Source organism: Perna viridis, chromosome 2 (genome assembly GCF_037379345.1).
Source record: "Perna viridis isolate PV_CMFRI_1.1 ecotype Kerala chromosome 2, ASM3737934v1, whole genome shotgun sequence".
In the NCBI taxonomy this organism is placed as follows: Eukaryota; Metazoa; Mollusca; class Bivalvia; order Mytilida; family Mytilidae; genus Perna; species Perna viridis.
The window spans coordinates 23,645,727-23,670,346 of record NC_142446.1 but is presented as its reverse complement, the minus strand read 5'-3'; the positions used below and the strand labels follow the sequence as shown (position 1 = coordinate 23,670,346).

At 31.8% G+C, this 24,620-nt stretch overlaps 1 protein-coding gene across 1 annotated transcript; it reads right to left on the bottom strand.

The window, feature by feature from the left end:
- Window positions 1–424: 424 nt before the first annotated feature.
- Window positions 425–22,268, bottom strand: LOC148624149 (uncharacterized). Its single transcript, XM_088566685.1, has 6 exons — window positions 22,077–22,268; window positions 15,400–15,657; window positions 11,092–11,261; window positions 6,258–6,429; window positions 3,998–4,453; window positions 425–2,518 (listed from the first exon to the last, which is right to left on the bottom strand). The coding sequence occupies exons 1-6, from the start codon at window positions 22,252–22,254 to the stop codon at window positions 1,743–1,745; spliced, it is 2,010 nt and encodes a 669-aa protein (XP_088422811.1). The 5' UTR covers window positions 22,255–22,268; the 3' UTR covers window positions 425–1,742.
- Window positions 22,269–24,620: the final 2,352 nt, after the last annotated feature.

Here is a 24,620-nt window from a genome sequence, read left to right as displayed (position 1 = left end):
AGAAATACTGTAAGCAAGATCACCCAATACTTCTTGCTTCTCTTGGTCTATAACAGTGTTAACCCATGTGTTTTATTATCTTTCCTAGCAGGAATGAGACAATAATTATCTTTCTTTGTGTACATCTAGACATCATACCTTAATTAGTTTTTAATCCACTGAGCAGTTTTGAGGAGATGTATGGACAGACGTACTGATGGTTGTATAGACAGATAAGGTAATTCTTATTACCATCAACAATTTCATTTACATTTTAAGTCACAGAACTTTAAAGCTCAATAGTGATAATGATACTTTTTTCCCATAAAAGTTGAGTTTTAAGCAATCAGAAATTTGCAGTTACCCCAAACCCAAGCACAAGAAAAGCATGTCTCTTTCTTTGCTATTTTAAAGTCCCATCATTCAGAAATGAAATACACAAAAGTTTTTAAACCAATGTAAAGTAAAAAGAGAGCGGCTTTCATAAAAACATACATTCTACTATGGTATTCTTCATATTAATGAACGCCAGTATACCATAATACATCCCAAACACAGATGTATAAAAAATAAATGAAGCAGTTGAAACCGAAACCCATCTATCACCTTTTAAAGCTCTGCCCTAATACCGAAAAAAAATCAGGTAAAAATCTGCAAGTTAGAAAAAAGTCCAGAAATCTGTTTGTTACCATGGGACAGAATGATGAACAAGAGTAACACAATATACAATAGCCACTTTGTGAAAGGATAATTTGATAGGATATGATTTGGTTTTGTTTTGATTGATTGATATTGCAACTAAAATGGGATAATGAGGCACCAATAAAGGGCTAATGGGGGTTCTGAGAACCAAGAAATAATTTTACTTAGAACTACCTCAGTGGTTTTTTAACATTCTGGTACTGGTTTGGTAGTTTTCTATGCTTAGAATGGTGTAGCTTAAGACATAAACCAGAATAACTTTTAAATTATCTCGGAGAGATCCTTATAATTTGAACTTAGCAACAAACCAATGTAATGAGTATAAAATTAAAGTAAAACAGTGGATTTCATTCAAATGGATAAAAAAAATTAAGGGACCACATCAAAATCAGAAAATATAATGTAGATTATCTATAATAAAAATTTTAATTGTATGCACATAAAAATCTTAGTTGAGAAATACACATGTATAGAGGTATTTGGGTATAGAATGTCAGTGGATTCCTGTTAATCACATAACCTATTTGTAAGAAAAAAAAATATACAATTAACAAAAATTATTAAGTAGGCATATTCTTTTTATCATGTCTAATTAGATTCCTTCCATAGTGTCTAGTCAAAAGAAAGAGAAAATGTTGTAGAACATAGTTCTTTAGAAAACTGAGGTTTTTCGCAAATGATGTCTAGTTGTTTTAGCCATTTAGGTACATTTATTAGTACTGCTTGAAAAATATGTAATGTATGCAATTTGCTAATTTTTGGTCTTATGTTAAGCAAATAAGGGGACTTTTTCAAGTGGATAAGATGGGAAATGTTGTTTTTTGAGTTTCCATGTAATTATCAGGAGTAGGCAATTAACAGGTATGCGATTAAGTGGACTCCACTATACAGGGACTCTCTTTTATATAACAGCCCTACATTTAAAAAAAAACCTTAATTTTTAAAGACTTTTAAAAATGCCAAGACTTTTATTCATCCCCTTTCTCCAAATGAATTGATTTTTCATTCTATATTCCCTCCTACATTTCTGATGTGGTCCTTAAGACAAGAAATAACATTATTTATACTCTATTAAATGATTTATAGTTATACCTTATATGAACTCTTCTTTTTTTCAAAAATCGATACATTAATATGAGTAAAACAATCATAGTCAATGTAACAATGATAAATACCCCACTAGGTGATTGTAAGTTACTTTGGTGATAAGTCTCACCAGTCTTTGACTCATGAATTAGTTTAACCTTTAAGGTACCACCAGAACTATCTTTAATGCTGTCTTTTTCATCCTTTTCGTCATATTCATCATTGGTATAGTCATCATGTTTATTTTTATCATCATAGTATGTATAATCAGTATCATCTGGCTTTGGATTATCATTGTCAGCCAGATTTTTAACATGGAGGTTCTTTTTTGAATCCTCTTTGTTCTCATCATAATCACCCTCATATTCGTTATCATCATCATCATTTCCATCATTATTATCATTGTTCTGGTTCTCATCAAACTGAACATTTTTATTACCACCCTTATCTTCCTCCTCCTCTTCATTCTCTTCATTGTCATCTGCATAGTAATCATCATCTTTGTCATTAATCTGAGCAGCTAACACATTATTGTTCATTGCATGACCCTTTTGTTGAAGCCCAGATTTGATTGGATTACCACCGTTTTCATGTTTGACAGCACCAAAATCTTTAATATTCAGCAATCTCCTTTGCTGAAGCATCTCCTGTGTATTTTCTGCCAGTGTTTTAGGACCAGGAAGTATAAGGTATCTCAAATAAACCATTAATGCACCAGCTGCAACGGCAGTCTTATGAGCTAAACATCCATCTAAAAAAAAAATTAAAAAATGGAATCTTATCTTGTAAAATTCAATAAAATTCTGGCATAAATATTTTTACATGACTTAATTATGGAAACTAGAGGCTCTAAAGAGCCTGAATAGCTCACCTGGAGAATTTGACATATGGTCATATAATTTGAACAGTTAAACAGAGTTTCCTATACCTATATCAATCCTGCCATCCACTTAACCGCCTTAAGGCAGAGATATAGACCAAAATTTGTTTCCCCATAGGGTGACAATGTTAACTTTGAGAGGCTGCAGCCACCAACTGAACCACCTGAGCCACACAAAAAGTGAGTAGTTTGTGGAGAGCACTGAGGTTATCAAACCTATGAAAACATTGGCATTTCAGTGGAGTTGATCACAGAAAATAGGCTTCAGAATCTTAAGTAGTTTCTGGCAGCCATCTTATTTAATCAGGCTGAACTAAAATTTTATTACATGTTAAATTTGTCGCTTTCATTATTTCTGCAAAGATTGGTCACCATTGGCTCAATAGAAGTAGAGATATACTGGAGTAGGTCAAAATGTGTTTCCCCCATAGGGTTTCAATGAAAACTTTTGGTGGCTGCAGTCATCCATTGAGCCATCTGAGCCACACAAAAACGGATCTTTTGTAGCTCATCAAACCCATAGTGTTTCGAAACATTGGCACCTGTGGTTTCAGAGGAATTGATCTTAGAAAGCTGGCCAAAGCAGATAGCATCTGGAGGCCATCTTGTTAGATCAAATGTAACAAAAAGTGTACCTTTTGTAGAAAGTCTTGCATAATTCATTTTTGCCCAGTTTGGTTAAATTAATCAAAGGATTTTCATGTAGTTGAGCAAAATGTACAAAGTTTATAGATGATGGACGACACATGACTAATGACAAATGTAATGTGATGACATAAGCTCACTGGGACCTTTGGTCCAGTTGAGCTAATAAAAGCTGAGCAATATTTGTCAATCAAAATCTTGTTCTTAATAACTGTAGCAACCCTTCCCAACAATCTGCTTGACAAACGAAACCTATGTCAGGAAACAATTCCACTTCTAAGAGCACCTTCTAGCTCCAGCTAAAATGTCTCTCTCATAAATGCTTTGTGCCAGGTAGTGGGAAAGAACACACAACCTAAATCAAATGTAATACTGCGAAAACAGAAATATAATTTATGAATTGACTTTCATGTTTTGGCCAAATTTCAAATATTATGATTATTGGGTCTCAAGATAGGAACTATCATACCCTGGTACATACATAATTCATAAAATACCTTTTAAAATACATATATATGTATGATTGCATCACCAATATTTTATTATTAAAACTGCATCTATTTCAGTACGAATAAATGGATACCTTTCCTCCATCACCTAGTAAAAGATTTTACTGTAAACAGGGACTCATACATGTCAACTTGGGCTGTTTGTATACCATGTGCAGTCTTTTAAATGTAAGAAAAAAAAAGAAATATAACATACCATTTAGAAGTTTTTCTACTAGAAGTCTTCTTAGACCTGCCTTCACTTTTGGTGGACTGGTAACCTTAAAGCCGCTACCTTGAGAAAATGTATTTAAAACTTTGTTACTTGTTCTATGTACTAAATCTGTTCCCTTCTGCATTACAACATTGCTAGTCATATGGACATTACCCAGTCTTTTGTTAGTCTCTGTCACTAAACTCAATGATGGTGGCTGAATGGTATAACTATTCTTGTTCGATCCAGAGTTATTATTTTTTAACAGACTATCAAATTTCAGATCTTGAAAATCGTCTTCATATTCATAACCTTCAAATAATTGTGTTTGAAGCAATTTCTGAGTTTTTGGTCGTTTCATTGTTCCAAAACAACCAACATCTTTTTGCCAAGATAAGATCTGGTTAAGAAAGTCATCTGACAAAAACTGATAAAAACCTAGACTAGGACAAATAAACTCTGAAAAAAAACCAAGCAAAAACATATTATTTGAGGCAAGACAACATCATTCATTTATAGTTATCTGTTAATGGTGCAGTTATATTTACAATTTATCTTACAATAAAAATCAATAAAAAGCCTTTATCCTGGACTTGACTTTTTATGAGCAACTCGGCAGGCATTTCTAGAAAAGCAGAGGACGTTTACCCTACCGGTGCACCTGGTCCATGCTCCAAGTTTTCAATTGCTCATATGCTTTTGTTACTTTGTATGTATTATTCTAGTTACTTAATGTTCTTTGTTGTGCATGTCTGTTTTCTATGTCTGGTCTTTGTCCCTGGATTACATTCTATTGATTACCACTAGAACCTTGGTTGCCTTGATTACTCTCTCCTCTGAACACTACACAAAAATATAGTCCAAATGAAATTCCTTTTATTACATCTTATATGTATGACTGCAACAAGTTGAACTTAGTTCACTTTGGGCAAGTGTGGACACAGTAATTGTTTTTGACACACTTAAACATACAGTCCATTATGGACACAGTAACTGGTTTTGATACAACACCGCACAATATTTTGAAATTTTAATTTAAGCAAAATGTTTTGCGTTCAATGTGCTTTCATTAATAATTAGAGTAAATTCACTAGCATACTTGTAAAAGCCTTTGCAAATAAGAACAATTTACAATATTTATGACATTAAAATTAGATGAAAATTTAAAAGAAACAATCTTTCAAAAAATGACACTTTTGGCCCCTTTGACCTTTTGACCCTTTGTTACTCATAATACAGGGAGAAATATTCCAATACTGATTGAAATATAAAAATATCATGACTTTTGGTTCACTACAACTGAAGTTATAACACAGAGGCAAAAAAAAAAATAAATAAAAAAGACAACTACACTACAAACAACATCATAATAATATGGCTGCAATATTTTGCAATTGTATAAAAAAAGTAAAAATGGAACCATTTGATTAGTCTATTTCCCATAATAGAACAAGATAACATGTTTGGACTGGGTTACATGGTTGTCAGTGCATAAATATTTTTTATAAATAGTAAGGAAGTTAAAAAAACTATAGAGTGGGTACACACAAATTACATATATTTTAATTATGATAATAGCATATACTGTTGAAAAAATGATGAAGTTCAACAGATTTCATGTTTAATATTAGAAAAATTTCTTCATTATAAAAGATGCACATTTTCAATATGTACATAAACATTGTGCAAAGCTTGAATGATATTGGTTCTACAAATTACACAGAGTTGGTACTCAACATACAATGAACAAAGTTGCTAAGATGTAAGAATAAATAACAGGTTTCTCAATAATTTGGGGTGCACATCTTCAATATGCATATCAACACTGTTCATTTTTTTAAATAATATTGGAACAATACTTCATAAAAAGTAGGTGTCCCCAAAGCATGATGGATAAATGAACAAACTAAATGGAGCGACTAATTGACCTGCTTTCACTGTAGCTGACAAAGACAAAAAGATTTCATACATGTAAATTATAAAATTTTGTTACTCCTTGTTATCTTCTCTTGTTGTCTAATTTCAACAAAAATAACTAACTTGCAAAGGTTCATTGAATATTATGATGAAATTAAAAACTCAAAACAATATCCAGCAATATATGATTCTCATACATTGAATCTTTTACAACTTACACGGAAAAACCCTTCAAGGGCAACTTATTTTCTAACTTTTGCACATCAGAGACAACACAAAACTTTCCAAAAAATGATCTCCCTTTTTGTATGTATTTTGACAGAACTCAATTTTATAACCAACTTACGTTGTTCCATAAACAAGTCTTGAAATCTTGGTACAATTAGTCCTTTTAATGTTCCATGGACAATTTGCATCATCTCTAAATAGTTATTAGTACATAATTCTAACTGTATGTATTCTGGCTTGCCTTTACCACTAGATATAAACAAATCAGACAAAGCACCAGCACATCCAGCCTGCAAATACATGTATTAACAATGGTAAAATTCAATGGCTACAAATATTAACATACAAGGTACATGCAATTAGACATAACCTTTAAAGACTTCATATTTTTAAAATTATACAGGCTTTCAAAATCATATGAAAATATTTTTTTTTTTTATTGAAAGTATGAATCATGTATTTCTAAACTAATTATACTAAGGATTTTGTAAATATGAAAAATTATGACACAAAATATAAAAATGTATATTTTATACCTGGCATAAAGTATACTTGCTGAAAAAAATATTGACTTCTAGTCCAAAAAGTATGTTACATGTATATTGTACAATTTTTTCTGTAATAGTCTCTCATTGATTTTAATTGATCTTTTTGGCTTACTAAAAAAAACATTCAGGCTGTCAATGGTAAAAGTCTGACAGATGCACCCAGAAGTAAGGCTGTATTATGAGATTACTCAACCATTTTTTAAAAGTTGAATAAATCAAAAGTGTAATTCTTTTTTTAGTCACTGAATTCATCCAGCATGTCGGAAAATGCACCATAGTGATCAAAACAGTAAAGATGATAAATTTTTACCCTTTGTTCCTTACTTTAGAGATGTGTTATTATTTCTAAAGGATAAATATCTGTACAATATACATCATAATCAAACTTGACCTCTAATTCATGGTCCAAAATATGTGTCAATAAGATTTAGTTGAGCTGGTGATGATATGGACTTTTTTAATCCTCACTCACCAAAAAATTTAAATTGTCTTTTTTGCTTTGTACTGCTAACTTGTCTAGAATAATGCTTTTATAGATTTTTTGCATTTCCCCCACCCCACTCAAAATATTAAAAAAAAAATTATATTAAAAATAAGAATTTAAAATAAATCTGGCCTCATACTGAACCAAAAAATACATATCAGGGTATTATATATGTAAGTACTGTTATAAACAGAACAAATTATAGGAACTATCATGGTAGGAACAATGAAAGAATCAAGATTGTTACACATAACACACATACATAGTGACTAACAAGTGTAACAAAATAATAATAGGATAATTAATTGGAAAGCGTGAATTACCAAAATATCACCATGACTGCCGAAGAATGCCTAGATTTAACGAATGAGTGGAACTTAAATCCCCAAGCATTCTTGGCACGATTGATCATATTTTGGTTATTAACTGTAACCAAATGATTACCCTTTTTATTATATAGCTTTTTTTAAAATAATTTATCGATAGTTTCATCATTAATTTTAAATTCTGTGATTGGCAGATTGATATCAAAAGTTGTGACGTTTTGGCAAGAGAAAGTCAGAGAGTGAATAACCAAATTTATTCCACAGTGTGAATTATCGAAATTTATTAAAGGGGGAACATTTGTTAAAACATTGCTATCTATATAATAATTATTATATATTACTAGGCTAATTACACGTACACTTGTCATCAATGGTAATAAATACATAAGAATTTTTTTGTTAATCCTTTCAACTTAATAATTTCCAAAGTTCAATAATATCCCCTTCATAGATGATGAAAACAGTAATTTATATTAATTAAGCCCTTGACTTTAGAAACACTGAGAACTTAATCTGAATGGAAGTTAATCTGAGTAAGGATCTTTAACTAGTTTTGTATCTTTAACAAAAACAAAATCTGTTTAAAGCTCACATCTTGAAGAAAAATAAATCCCAGCTGAAAAGTGTGTAAACGGCAAATTCATTTTCTAAAAACATAAATACATTCAAATTCATCCTCTTACAGGTTACAATAGTCTTATATTTTTTAATGTTTATTTACTTTCATAGATTAAATGTTTTGCATAGCCCAGCTTTACAGAGTTAAAACCCCCTTCACATACACAATTTTTTCTTACGAAACCTTACAAATCTCCAATATTCACAAGATTCATATAATTAACAAGAAACATTGTGAATAAGCCACTTTTATGAGTGATTTGCAAGTGCTTTACAATGGGTTACAAATATGAACAATCACTTTACAATTTACTAAGAATGAATGTGATGTGTTTACAATAACAGTTTATGATAAAGGCTATAAACCACTAATTCCACTTTCCATAGGCTTCTATGCTAATTTCACAATATTCAATGGCTTCTCTGGACTTTACCTTAACTTTAACCTGCAGAGGACTATATATCAGCATGATTCTACATATGTCAGCTCACAATCCTCAGAATGGCATGTGGGGTTAGCAGACTTGCAGTGCAGTACTGGTCACCGGAAGTGAAGGGTCTATAAATAGCATGGGAAATCCCAGTGTTTTCACAAGATAGGGGTATATTTAAAAATCATTATGGAGATTAGGCTTCACATCACAAGAAGCAAAATGCACCTATAAAATGTACAGAAATGTTTTTCCTTTCAGAAACTGTTTAAATTTTTTAAATAAGATGAGAACTTTTTTCACAGCACTATGAGGAACAGGGGTAATTTCTGCGTAGGACTATTTTTGCGTACGTTCCAAATGCTTATTGGTTGAATTGGTGGTCTGTAACCTAAATAACCATTGTGGATTTTTTTTTATCAATTTACAAATACAAAAGATATTGTTGAGAATTTTTTTTAAATTTAATTTTCATGAACTTTTAACAAATTAGTTTCGATATTCATGACTACCATAATAACATAGTCTTCTCTTCGAAGATTTATTTATGGATGCTGACAAGTTAACTACGAATGCTTGAGTATGACTAGGAATTTATTATTTGTGAGGATTTGTAAGAAAGATTCTTGTATGTGAAGGGGGTATAAACTGAAACTGTTTGAACAGGTTTGGTCACGGCATCAAACTTGATACATTTTTGTACTGCTCTGAATTTGGATTGTGATTAAATGCTTGACACTATAATTTTCTGACCAGACAATTAAACAATTGCCCAAAATGTGTTTGAATATATTAATCAAATGTGGTAAAATTTGAACAAGAGGCTTTCAAGAGCCTGAATCACTCACCTGGTTCAATAGCTTTAAAAAGTTGAATACATGCAAACCTAAAAATGGTCAAACACCTTTGACCAAATTTGCACAAATGATATTTGTCATGATACTGAACATTTAAACATTTATCATCATTATACTTATGTAAATTGTTAACTGAATAACATGCTAAAAGTGCAAAAAAAATCACTGAAAAATGCAATCAACAGATTTTTCCCAAATTATCACAAATCATAGATCTTTACATACTTTTTACATACATATTTTTAAAATTTACATTAATCATCTGCGATTGTTTTGTTAACAACAGGCAAAATCATGGAAAATAATTAAAATGATTAATGATAATCAGTATCTATTTTTGATGCAATTTGTATCAAAAATAGATTTTAAAATACTGAACATTTTATCAATTTACAATTATCATCAATCTACTTTCATCTTCTGAATAATAAGCAAAAACTAATAAAAAAAACCAAAAAAAAACAACACTTTCAAGAACCATAACTCCAAGATGGGTCAACAGATTTTTCTGAAATATCCACCAAAATAGATGTTGAATTTGAAATACTGAACAATTTACCTTAATCATTAATTTGCATTTGTTTTCTTAATAGTAGGCAATAACTGTCAGTTTTGTAATTTTCAGGTCAGATAGATCTTTTCAAGCCAAAGCGCCTACGATGTCTCAAATTTCTTTATTTGTCATAGTTTTTGTGATATAACCAAAAATATATGGTGATACCCCCTATGTTCTATTTTTAGTAACAGCAGCCATGTTTTTCGGCAAGGGACCATAATGAATGCAATTTTGGGAGTTGACATGCCCAAGATGATTGTCATCAAGTTTTATTAAATTCTGTAAAATGGTTTCAGAGAAAAAGATTTAAAAAAAAAAAGTTAATGACGGATGACATGCGACAACAAATGCCAAGTGATGACAAAAGTTCACATAGCCTTTTAAGCCAGGTGACCTAAAAATGGACAAAATTCATTAAAAAAGTAAAAACTACCCATGCTAATTTATTCAAATGAAACACATCCCAGAACCAAAGCCAAACTTTGTAAATTCACACTACAAATGGCAAGTGTATCACACATGAAAGAAACCTGTGCTTCTCAGTTTTTTACATAAAAATCAAGAAAACAAGAATATATATAAATAAATAAAAAAGTCAACCTACATGATGAATCTGCAAATGTCCAGTTAAATATTACAAAGAATAACAAATCTACAAAGAATGCTATTTTTGAAAGATTAAAATAACTTTGATATAAAATCATATAAAAAAAGCGTCAAATTAAGGCCTTAATACATTTTCAGTAAAATTCTTATTTTCAGGCAAACATCCACAAAATGACTCAATATTCAGAATTCTCGACTTGTCTAAGATATTAATAGTAAATAACCTTTCATATCAATTAAAGAAAATTTGTGAAATATAACTATCTCAATTTAACAGTTGATGCAGACCAAGATGCCAGAAAAAGATGTTTTTGAGAAATATGTATGATCTTCCTTTCTCTGGTTATCCTTGCTAGGCTGGAATAGACCACATGACAAGATTTTAAAGTTGTATTTTATAGCTACCTTATCGTTATATAATTCGAAATAAAAGATAAGTCAAGGCTGACACTTTGCTGAAAAAAAAAACTATCGACTTATAGTCCTGAAAACATGGTACATCCTAAATGTATTAATGTGTATATACCTGTTCTGCTAGCATGCTCCACAGTAACTGATGTGTAATACCATAACCAGTCATTCCTTTACTAGTCATTAATTCCTGACAGAAATGACTGACACCACACTTCTTCTGAGATGACTGGTACCCCATTATCTCCATCATACAGTCGTCTGAGGAACCTTCATCTAATTTCACTAGACAATACAAAAATCATTGTTTCATATACCTTTGAGCAATGTGCCTGTTACTATTTGTAAATCTTTCTTTTATCAATAGAATAAAATGAAAAGTTCAAATGCAAATACTGTTGTAATATAAAGTACATTTTGAATACATGTACATACAACTCCATACATGGACGAGTAGGTATATTCTGCAACAATGCTAATTAATTTTTTTCCATAATTTTTATTCATGACAGAGGTTGTTTTTTGCATTTGAGAATTAAAAAAAGACCATAGAAATTTTAACCACAATAAAATGCAACACAGGATGCAGCTTGATACAATATATGACTGCACAGATGGAGAAGTATGGACACACTATTCAAGCTTGATACAGCTCTGAATTTTGGTTGCAATTAAATATTTGACACAGGAAATTAAGATTGATCAGAATTGCAGTAACTCTTATTCCAAAATAAGCACAACTGCAAAAATCAATCCCAGTCTTCTTTCATGGGTATGGCACCTTTGGTACCACTCAAAGAGATCCATTCACTTTCACTATTTTTATCACATCAGGAAAGTGCTTATTTCTGCTCACTTCTGAGATTCATTCCATATCAGTTCAAGTCACAACACCCAAATTAAATCCCAGCAATCATTTTCGGGTGTGGCACCTTGTAATACAATTTTTAAAAAATCCATTCATTTATAGTCAAGTTATTGTCCCAACATCATAAAAAGGATTGTTTCTGTGCCCTCTTTGGCCCTCAATACAGTTAAGAGTCATTAATCGCTAAAATCAATCCAAGCCTTCCTTTTGTGGTATGACATTCAAAGAAAGTTACTGTTAATATATCAAGAAAAAAAATTTTCTCAACAGTTTGAGTTACAACCTTAAAAATCATTGTCAGGCTTCCTTTTGTGGTAAGACACCTTGTGGTACAATTTCAATGTAAAGTCATTGTCCAAACATCATGAAATGCTTCTTTTGGGAGCCATTTTTGGCACCTATTTCCTGAAGTGTGAATTACAACCTAAAAAATTTTTTTTCCAGTTCTAAAGAAATGGCTATAAATACATCTGTGATTTCATACATAGTTTTGAGTAAAATATAATTACATCAATCCATTCCAGTACATGTATTTTCAACAACATCTAATTCATTTTTTAAAGTTTTTCTATAATCTAAAAATAACACAAAATGAACAAACAACAGCCCTATATAATACCCTTGTTTCCATAAGTGAATTATAGTGCAACATGTGACAAAAATAACCTTAAAAATATTAAAAAGTCAAAAAGGAAAAATAGGGATCTCCCCATACTGAATACAGACCTTCAAACAATTGCAACACTTTGAGGTTACTTCACTGTATAACAAATTGTAACAAATAACAGTGCAAACAGAACTTCAAACATTTGCAACAAACAACTGTAAATGTTTCAAAGTAATTTCAACAAAATGTATACAGATCTTCAAACAAATTGTAAAAAATAACTGCATAGTTTGAAGTACACTGAACATGCCATTTACAATATATGGGATAACATTTAAAATCTTGACCCTTTCCCTTTTTCTCAAATGAAGTCTCATTACTTGGAAATTGAAACTGGGATTTTCTCCAAAGACTATACAGACTAACGTAAACTCGTGTAAGGCTGGAAATTTAATGAACAAGTGGTTCTCATGTTACAGTGCAACATGTGAAATAAAACCCCATAAAATATGAAAAAGTCCCATAACTCTAACAATTAAATAATGAATGTATACAGACTATTAGATCTTCATAACAAACAATTGTGTAAAGTTTTGAAGTTTACTGAACAAGTGGTTCTCACTTATGGAGTGACATGTTAACACAGACAGACATTAGTATGACATTTCTTCAATGGGCGTATAAAAACCAAAATGGTAGAAATGCAGGCGAAACAAGATCAAAGTTCTGGCTAGAAAATATCTACATGTACATGTATTAATATGTGATTTATTATAAATTAATAATTATTTGCTTATTAATTTCCACAGTCAATTGTGCAATATATATTTATATTCTAGTAATTGTATGAAAGCTATATTATATTAGAAAAAAACTGAAGCCTTCTGAAACTGACTATGATGATATGTGTTGGCTCCATTATATACACCTTAACTATTCTCGTTATATCATCACTAACAGAGTATATTGCAGTTACAAGCACATGCAATATAATATCAGATTAGGACAATATTCACTAATATAAATGCAATAACCCTGTTTTATAATTATTTTTTTCTATATTATGATGAGCTATGTATTCATTTATTTTCCACATAAGCTACAGTGAAAGTACTTTAATTTGAGGATACCAATTTTTGTGGATTAGGGAAAAAACACAATTGGTTTTGAGGTTTTCAGTAAACACATCAATGGCAATGGTTCTTTGGGAACCAAATTTTGTGGTTGAGCCTACCCATGAAAACCACAAAAATTGGTACCCCACGAATAATAGTACTTTCACAGTATATCAGTTTTAATTTGTTTTTTTTTTTAAGGTTTAGCATATTTGATATGCACTGTTGCAAATTCTTTACAGTATATACAGTATTCTTTTGTGTATTCCATGGATTTGTGTAAACCACGCACCCGAATCTTGGCAAGGGAGATCAATGAAAAACCTAGTTTCTGTATAAAACGTGCATTGGGAAGTGAGAAATCATCAGCAGAAGACCATATTGAGATAAATGGATTCCAGTGAAAATTAATTACATTTAGACTATATTTTTGTGTAGTGTTCTTAAACAGTAGGGAAGTTCAAGCCATGAACCGGCGACATAGGGTATTTTGATAAATCAAAAACCCAAAAAGATGTTTTAATTTGCCAAGCTTGTGTGTACGTATATGACAACTGGAAACAGTTCATCATGCCGATTAAAGGATTAGTGATAATTGTTTTCACCTTTGTTATTGGACAGGTTGGCACTACCGTTATTGTGTATTTGACCATACACAGGTGAAGAAGTTAAAATAAGAAGCTTATCATGGTCTTTTTGTACAAACTATGAAAAGCAAGGAAATGCCATTGATGGATTTAACAACTATTAAATAGTAGTAAAATTTCATTTATTTATTTCAAATAATACTGTACTCAAAAATATAAAATGGTTCAATGTTGTCTTTTGTTGACAACTTTGGTTCTGATACCCGAAATGTCTCCAAAAAAAGATCTAGAACTTCATTGTTTTGGTCTATACCCCACACCCCCCTTCTGGAACAAATAAAAAGTTGAAACAAGAGGCTCCCAGGAGCCTGAATTGCTCATCTGGTGAAAATTTTGTCTTCCAATAGCAATAAATTTAACAAGACGTTGTCTCCCAATTGACTTTGACTGAGAAGACTTTGGTAGGACTTATCATAAGGACCATTACATGGCTGAACAGATTAAAATGAAAATTTTACCACAAAAAGATCTCATCATACTGAACACTTCTATCCTATTGAGAATTTGGCTAAACCTAATGGTTTTGGATATATAAAACTACAGTCTGACCCCTCTGTTCTATTTTTAGTAATGGCAGCCAGGTTTTTTGACGGATCAAAAAAAATAAACAGAACTTTTGTGCATGATACACCAAGGAACATTCATACCAAGTTTGAATCCAATTGGTCAAGTAGGGTTAGAGATGAAGATTTTTTAAAGAAATAACATTAAAAATAGCAAAAAAAGACAGCGAAAAAGGGAAATACATCCTACATGAAAATGGCTTCACAAAATAAAATGATAATTTTACAGATAGATCTCATCATGCTGAACACTTTTAACCAGTTAGTTTTTGGCTAAACCTAACAATTTTGGAGATATATGTGAAAAACTACAGTTGGACCCCTATGTTCTATTTTTAGTAACAGTGGCTATGTTTTTGGACAGAAAAAAAATCTAAACACATCTTTTGTGCAAGATATCCTAGGAACATATGTGCACAGTTTCATATAATTCCACTCAGTAGATTCAAAGTACTGTTTAATTGACAGGGTAGTACAAGAATTTTTTTTCAACAATGTTTTTGGCAATGCCAAAATTAAATCTAAAATATACCAATCCTCATTGAAAACTAACCATTATTTACTCTAGTTGAAACTGAACATAAAATTAATGCATTACCTAATTTTTGAACCAAGTTACTCACTTGATTTTGTGAAAACTGATGGCTCCCACAATAGTTGAAACTGTAGCTTTTGATATTCTTTATGATATGTCCATGGATTTCTAACTAAAAACTGCATAGACTTAAAATATTTTTCATCATCTTTCTTGACGAAGTCTATGGCCTGGTTACTGACTGTGGTAGCCACTCTTTTCATTGATTTCAACTTGTCTATTACAGTAAAGTTGATACTTCTGATGCTTCCATTTTGATATCTTTCAATCAAACTGCCTAAATGACCTGCAAATAAAGAATAGAAGTGTACATGAACACTTTATCCTTTTAACTGATTTTACAAGTACTGTACTTTTTATGATAAAGGATTATACAGACATTGTGAAATCAGCCTCATACCTTGACCTTCAGTTAGAGATTGATGGTAAAGGAAAACTATGAACTAAACTATACGATAAATGTGATGACTTTTCATTCTGTATTGTCAACTTTCCTTTCATCTGTGGCAACATCCCTTCAGCACCCGCATATGGTGTTTTCATATCATAACTCATATCTTATGCAAGAGCTTTTTGTATCGCACTAGACTTCTTACAACTAAGCTTACAACTAGGCTTCTGGAACAGGGTTATGTCACTACAAGATTGAAGTCATCACTACAGAAGTTTTATGGTCATCATCATGAAGTCATGGATCGTTACGGTGTATCTTTCTGCACCATGAAAACTGATTTGTTCAAGGTGTCATGGATTTCCTTTCCTCTTTCATCCACCCTGAACTTGATTTTTTATGAGTAACTTTGCAGGTGTTTCAAGAAAAGCAGAGGACGCTTACCCTACCGGTGCACCAGGTCCATACTCCCAGTTTTTAGTGGAGTCCATGTTGCTCATTTACTTTTGTTCCTTTGTATGTATTATTTTGGTTATTTCATGTTCTTTGTTGTGTTTGTCTGTTTGCCATGTCTCGTATTTGCCCCTGGATTGCATTCTTTTGAATTCTGCTAGAATCTTGGTTCCCTTGATTACTCTTTCAATGATTTTCTGGTCAATAGTTTAATCTTTAATTTTGTGGGTGGACAAAGTAGTTCCCTTGATTTTATTTAAATCATTTCAGTCAAGCAAAACAGTCTTTACTATAAATTTCTACATGTGTAACAATTACTTTAAAAATTTAGATTTGGTAAGGGTTAACCAATGCATATGTATTTTATAATTTAAAACTTTAGGTGAGTTAGCTTTGGCACATAATTGATGGGAAATATACTTATCTATCATAAAAGTCCATTAAATTCAAACAGACAAGATGTTAATGATTTGTATCGTTCCTTCGCTGAATCTTCTTCATTTTATAATTTAGTTAATCATTCTGACAAGGATAAGGAAAGGCAATCACAAAAAAAAAATAAATAAATCACAGCCTTCCCTTGAGGGTATGGCACCATTTGGGTCAACTCAAAGAGATCATTTTACATTGCCCTGATACTCTATTTTTCACCACGATGCTATCCAAAAAAGAACTTCCAATATGGTCCAATACAAACACTATACTATAACTTTTAGATGCAAGATGTTATACTGAAATTCAGGGATGCTATCTGTAAATCTAAGGGAGAACACTGTGGTGGTATGACACTGTGGTGCCATTTCATAAAGATCTACAGGAATACACTAATAGTCAACAAATGATATGCCAAGAGAGGATAACAGCAAAATACATGTACCAATTAACAACCACACATCTTTGGAATACACATGTACAAAATGATGAAAATGACCCATCAAATAATTCCATCCAGGCCAATGAGTAATGGTGATGTTATTAGGTTATTCCTAAACATTATATTTGGCACTTCTGTAAATGCAATACAATTGATATTTGGAAGGACTTAAAATAAAAAAAAAAAATCTTGAACAAACTGTAGGTCAAGCAAAATATACATGGATGCTTGAACTTTGTCCAGAAAAAAGAAAACAAATTTCAAAAAGTCTGATCTTGCTTCATGCATAATTACAATTGATGCCAAAATTTCCTGAAAAGTTTCATCAAAAGCAATAAGACAGTTCAAGAGGCATCAGTGAGCTTACAAGATATATACATATAGACAAACAGATGGTCACACATACTGATTCCTATAAACAATGTAACCCCAACTTCAAAAGGGGGTGCGATAAACAAAGAGCTGTGCCATAAGCCTGTGATTCCCTCATCACCTTTAAGCTAATCATGTATATTCTTCGATTAATGACTTAGATAGAATTTTTTACAGTTTTATAAGGGAAGGAAATACAGAAAAGATAAAGCGTAAAACACTCATAGCCGACATCGAAGATGGGGATCAAAGATGGTCCATCTACATTCTTTCTATTATGTATTTTAAAATTTGGTGGGTGAGAAGGCTCTTTTTACGAAAAGAAGGAGAGTGGAAAGTTTGCTCAATATTGAATTAAAAGATCTTGGGAGTTGAGAGCCTTTTCTTTACAAAAGGGGAAGTTATAAGTATTGAAGAATATTAACAATCCATTTTGGAAAGATGTGTTTTATGCTTTATCGTTATCTAAACCATGAGTGCTTAAGCTTAGATATTTTAAATTTTGTGCCGTTACAAGATTTTTCTTACTTCATTAAGTGGGAAGACTCAGGTGTCAAATATCTAAGTGATGTATTTGACATAGTGGGGAAAAATTTCCTCAACTTTACAGAACTGAAATGCAAGGTACATACTTGTACACAAAACTTTGTGAAATATTTCCCCTTAATATCAAGTATCCTACTGATTTGTGACAATTTATTAAAGAAAATGTTGATAACACAGTGATCATTTTTGAAACTGCTTGTTAATAATAAATATTTTCCATTTATTTATTGCCATTTAGTGAAATTAAAATGCTATCTTCCCAATGAAAATTTTTTGAAATAGTTAAGCGAATCACATACTGAAATTCCAGATTGAAAAAAATATTTTGTTCTGAATAAGAAGTGTTGTAGTAATGCTTATCTTGCGAATTTCCAAATGTTTTTACATCATGTTGTACCTACAAATATGTTTTTGCACAAGATTCATATAAAATATTCAAATTTGTGTTCTTTTTGTAATCGAGCATAGAGACTACAGAACATCTGTTCTTGACTGCTTAGGCACTTCAAATGTCTTATATGATTGTCAAATTTTTCTAAATTGAAATGTATGCATCATGGAATGATTGTCTCTTGAGCAAGTGAGAGATAGTTAGAGTAAATAAGCATAATAAGTGCAGTCTTTCAAATTAATATACCTGTAATATAGTGAGGAATATATACACGTTTACAAACCCCATTGCACTCTAGTCAGGTAGTGATGTAGGGGATGTTGTAAAACCATAACTTTATTCAAAAACAAATAAAAAAAATATATTCATGATTGACCAATTTTGGTGAAGCACTGACTATCCCCCTAATTATGCAGGGAACCAAATACAAATGTACATGATGATAGAATGTACGAACTAATACTGAATAAGGAATTCATTCCTCTTTTACGATTGAAATCCAAATCTGAGAAATGTAAAATCTGAAATTTATCAAAACTGTATGGGAGCTTACATCAATAAAAATTATCAATTAATCAGTTTCATGTTAAACTGCTGAAAGCATATTTTGTTCACTGTTCAACAAGAGGCTCCCAGGAGCCTGAATCGCTCATCTGGTTAAAATTTTGCTTTTCAAGGGCAACAACTCTAACAAGGACTTATTCAACAATTTTGTCTCAAGAAGACTTTGGTAGGACTTTTAATGAGAATAATTTCACCAATTTAACGTTTCTTTCTATCTACTATAGTTTTCAAGATACTGGCTGAAAATTGCTAAAAACATTATTTTTTTGCCCTTCAAGGGCAATAAATCTAACAAGTAGTCGTCCAACAACTATGATCACACAAGACTTTTGTAGGGCTTATAATAAGAATCATTTCGACAATTGAAAGAATTTGGCTAAACATAACAGGTTTTGGAGACTTATGAGAAAAACTTCTGACTGACCTATTTTAAATGGCAGCATGTTTTTTAGTCAGATCAAAAATCCCCACATCAAACCTATGCAGAATACCCTAAGGAATATTCAAACTGAATTTGGTTCTAATTGGTCTAGTAGTTTCAGAGGAGAAGATTTTTGAAAGAAATAACATTAACCAAAGCACTGTTATCACTGGAGGTTTTTGATTCTTGTGATGATTGTAGCATGAACAAAATTTCAAAGATTACATGATGTAAAATAAAAGGCAAACTTCAAGAAAAGTTGTGATATGCTCTATATAATATCGGGTGACTTCCTTACCATTTCTCAATCAAAACAACTTGGAGACCAGGTGTTTCTCAGCTGTACTACAGAATGTTCAATTTGCTAACCGATCATTTCATCTTTAAATGCAAACTTCCAGTTCTTATACAAATAAAAAACACATAGCACACATGTACACATATGGTATTTCAGAGATGCATTTTGATCTTGTATGAAGCTAGAATTGACAGTTCTATGGCACCGATCTGCAGCATAAGATGGTGTAGTAATATATAACTATGCATATCATATACGAATGTACAGTACTGAAATTATTAGTGCAAAAAGTCGCTAACAATATGTGGAACTTAAAAACATTAAAAAGAACAAAAAACCTCAAAAAAGAGCAATAACTGTTGAACTCCAACATGGCTTAACAGATAAGAAAGAAAACTTCACCTCAGATAGATCTAATCATGCTGAACATTTTTACCCAGTCATAATCTATTTAAACCAGAAGCTTTTGGAGATATACATGTATGAGAAAACTTCTGTTTGACTCCTACGTTCTATTTTTAGTAACTGTGGCCATGTTTTTCAATGGATCAAAATCCCCATATCAGTTCTATGCAGGATACCCCAAGAAACATTCGTACCATGTTTGGTTCTAATTAGTCAAGTAATATCAGAGGAAAAGAGTTTTGAAAAATTGTAAACGACGATGATGATGGATGCCAATTGATGGAAAAATCGAACACTTTTATTCATTAAGTCCTAGGAAATTAATCAAAAACCTCAAAAGGAAAATACAAATATGCAATTCATCAAAAGTTTCATGAAAAATACTCCAATGTTTTTTCAGTTATAGTCTGAAAAAATAGGAAATCACAGTTTTTCACCTCATTTTTTACTTAACATGCATTAGTAAAGTCTCAAATCAGCAATTTCAAGATAAAATGCTTTGTTGGGTGCAGCATAGTGCAACAGCTGAGGTCAAAATCTGTACTGTTATGGCAAGTATGGAACTGAAGGAGTGAATATATAACCATAATGCAAGTATGGACACATCATTCATTCTTGAGACAGCAGTTTTGAACTTTGATTGTGGTAAGATTTTTGACATACCTGTAAACCTTTGAAATAAAATTAAAAAAGTTTTAATTTGTTGTTTTTAAAATCAATAAATCATATCAATGTTCAACTTTTTCTACCGGTACACCTGGTCCGTGTTCCCAGCTTTCAGTGGAGTATGAGTTGCTCATTTACTTTTTTTACTTTGTACATTATGTATGTGTTATTTAGTTACTTTATGTTCTTAATTGTGATTGTCTGTTTTTCATGTCTGGTCTTTGTCCCTGGATTACATTCTGTTGATTTCTGCTAGAATCTTGGTTCCCCTGAATACTATTTCCATCATTCTCTCAAATCATTCATTCTTATTTGCAGATATCTAACCCGATGACCAAAATATTTGCTGGTCGATTCTCATGCATCAGTTCAGGACCATTGTAAAACATACATGTAATTGAAGTAAATGTTACATTGTTTTAAATACACAGGACTTTCAAATTATCTTTAAGTCTGACAGAACATTACATATTGTCAGACCTTGGACTGATTCTAGAAAATGTTTTTTTGTGAACACAGAACATGCATACTTTTGATCAAAATCCATCCAGTTGCTTTTACCAGAAACCTATAATTAAAGTGATGAGAAATTTTTTAATTATTGATAAAATTATCATGCGACAGAGAACAAGATTCCCTGACCATTCCAGTCATTTATTAAACTACCTTTCCCCCTTTTGATTAAATAATCTGAAATATTAATTGTAGCAGACACCCAAAAGATGTAAAAATAGGAAACTGAAAATTTTATTTAATTAACATTAAAAACAAAATAGTTATGATAAAGTTGTAGGTTAAAGTTAAATAATGAATTTAATTTCAAATTATTTGCATTTTTGTAAAATTGGGTGGGGTGAGGGTAGGTAACTTGTTTTCAATACTATTTTTTTGTTTGTTTATTGGTAAATTAAAATGTGGTGTGAACATGAAGTAATATATCACACAATAGGAAACTGAAGGTTTTATTTCAATATTCACAATGCTTTTAAAGTTATGATCATTCAAAGTCTAGTTGTGATTGTTGGTGAAGTAAGTACAAGATCTTGTTCCCTGTCGCATCTTAATATGAGAGTTCAGTTAGTTGCAATCTCTTTAATAACAGGTCTAAGCTTTTAAAAAGTTTTCCACTTTCAACACAACACAGAAATAGGAGAACAATAGTCTTACAGTTCAATTGTACAATAAGTCGATATTGGCCTTAAATATCCTTCCCCGCATGACACAGTGGACAAATATTTGTTAAGCATTAATAAATGACTTTAAAGTTAAGTAATCGGATTCCAGTTCGCTGCAACAGCAGCTGGGAATATCCATAAAAACTAACCCTCAATTACTCTTAACCCGAAAAGACCATCAAGATTCAGGTTATGGTAGTTATTCCTATAATATTCTACTAAATTATCGACGGAATTCATAACTTTATCAAGATGCACAGGTGAAAAGAATGCAAATCTTGAAAGCAACAAAAGATTCAGAAGAAAAATCCACACAACCGCCGCCATACTTCTACGGCGATGTGACTGAAAACCAGCCAATACAATGTCACGGAAAGGTGTATTGGAACGGCCATGTAGTTCAATATTCTTTGCTTAACTTCATAATTTCCATTTGGTAAACATTTTAACATAAAAATGAAAAAAAATCATGTTTCAGAACCATGTTATAGAAAATAAATGCTTACTCTTTTAATCCGAATAATTAAGCCGACAATCAGGGACTTTAATCATTTTGTATTAGGTATACACTCCCTGGTCAGTACTTTTTAAGGTTCTGCTAAATTCAAAATCTAGGAAATCAATTGTCCAGTCAATTTTAGTCAAGATGTTAAGAATGCAATTATTGTGTTCCTGAAAACTTTGCTAAACGCTTCTTATACAGTATTCGATAAATATCAGGGGCGGGTCCAGGTAAGGGCGTAATGGGCGTACGCCCCCCCTTTAAAAAAAAAAAAAAAAAAAAAAAAAACTATCGTTATAATCTGCTAGTATTGTATTGAATGATGGCAATTTATCATATTCATTAATTAAACACATACTCTGATTTCTTTTTATACTGATTCCCCAATTTGATGGGTCATCATCAACCGTAAAATTTCGTTTCTCGGAGTCCGGCGTGTTCGACTCTGCGATTAGTATCCATTGTTGTTGATGTGATAAAGAATTCGCAAAGATGTCGATGTCAAAAACAAAACGTCAAAAGACCTTAAAATCGTATCAAGGTGTCTTGGACACCTTTTTTAAACAACCAAAACGGTAGGTAAATCAGTATAATACATGAATTTTGGTTGTTTTGTGTGACACTAACTCGGCATAAAAAATGTCACACCCTGACACTTTAACTATAAAATATACATGCTCCAAGTCAGGAACCGTTACATTAGTGCAATTCTCTATTATTTTATGTTTTTAAGCCAAAAAAGGTCCAAAAATTTTTTTCGCCTCGCTTCGCTCGGCGAAATATTTTATTCTACGCCCCCCCTTTCAAATATCCTGGACACGCCCCTGAATATGCACGTTTCCTTCCTTCACTAAACACGTTTCTGCAGCCACATTTTGTTGGTTACTACGACCATATTTTGCTGATAGGTTACAGACCACCAATTCAACCAATGAGCATTTGGAACGTAGGCAAAAATAGTCCTACGCAGAAATTACCCCTGTTCCTCATAGTGCTGTGAAAAAAGTTCTCATCTTATTTAAAAAATTTAAACAGTTTCTGAAAGGAAAAACATTTCTGTACATTTTATAGGTGCATTTTGCTTCTTGTGATGTGAAGCCTAATCTCCATAATGATTTTTAAATATACCCCTATCTTGTGAAAACACTGGGATTTCCCATGCTATTTATAGACCCTTCACTTCCGGTGACCAGTACTGCACTGCAAGTCTGCTAACCCCACATGCCATTCTGAGGATTGTGAGCTGACATATGTAGAATCATGCTGATATATAGTCATCTGCAGGTTAAAGTTAAGGTAAAGTCCAGAGAAGCCATTGAATATTGTGAAATTAGCATAGAAGCCTATGGGAAGTGGAATTAGTGGTTTTTAGCCTGATAACAGATGAGTAAACATCAAATTTAAAATAATTGTGCCGATTTACCGGAACGGATTTTTCTTCGGAAATGCAAATATGCCATAGCCTAAATATCTAGTGCTGATCAAACAAGAAATAATTTGTGACAAATTACCATATTTTAATGAAAATTTTAATATTTTATACTTTTGTGTGTTGGTATTTAGCTGGATCATTGCATAAAATATCAGTTAGGATATAGAATCACTCCCTGTGTAATACTGATACATTTTATTACCTCGGAGAGGACATGAGGACATAAAATCACTCCAATACCTTAGTTAGGATACATATTTTTTCAATGTTCAACGTGTCATAGATTTCCTTTCCTCTTTCGTCTACCCTGGACCTGACTTTTTATGAGAAACTCCGCAGGTTTTTCTAGAAAAGCAGAGGACGTTTACCCTACCAGTGTTTCTGACCTATGCTCTCAATTTTTAGTGGAGTCCGAGTTGCTCATTTTCTTTTGTTACTTTGTTTATATTATTTTGGTTATTTTATGTTCTTTGTTGTGTGTGTCTATTTTCTATGTCTGGTTTTTGTCTCTGGATAACATTCTTTTGATTTCCGCTAGAATCTTAGTTCCCTTGATTACTCTTTGACACACAGTTTCGATCTGGATGTCAATAAATTGACTTTCGACTTGAAAATTTACAAACTGGGAAATGTATGAATGTATAAAAACTTAGTAACATCTGAAAACTGAATAAATCAGCAGTAGTCTAATAACAGTTTCTTCTCTAAGTGTAGAGTAACGTAATTCTGAACAAAATTTCTATACCCTTGACATGCTAA

Excerpts from the sequence above, each read along its gene's own strand:
- LOC148624149 (XM_088566685.1), bottom strand. The coding sequence starts at position 22,254 with ATGGCGGCGGTTGTGTGGATTTTTCTTCTGAATCTTTTGTTGCTTTCA. Across the intron at positions 4,454-6,257 it reads AGACTTGTTTATGGAACAAC|AGTTTATTTGTCCTAGTCTA; the intron begins GTAAGTTGGTTA and ends GTTTTTTTTCAG. Across the intron at positions 2,519-3,997 it reads AGTAGAAAAACTTCTAAATG|ATGGATGTTTAGCTCATAAG; the intron begins GTATGTTATATT and ends TTTTTTTTTTAG.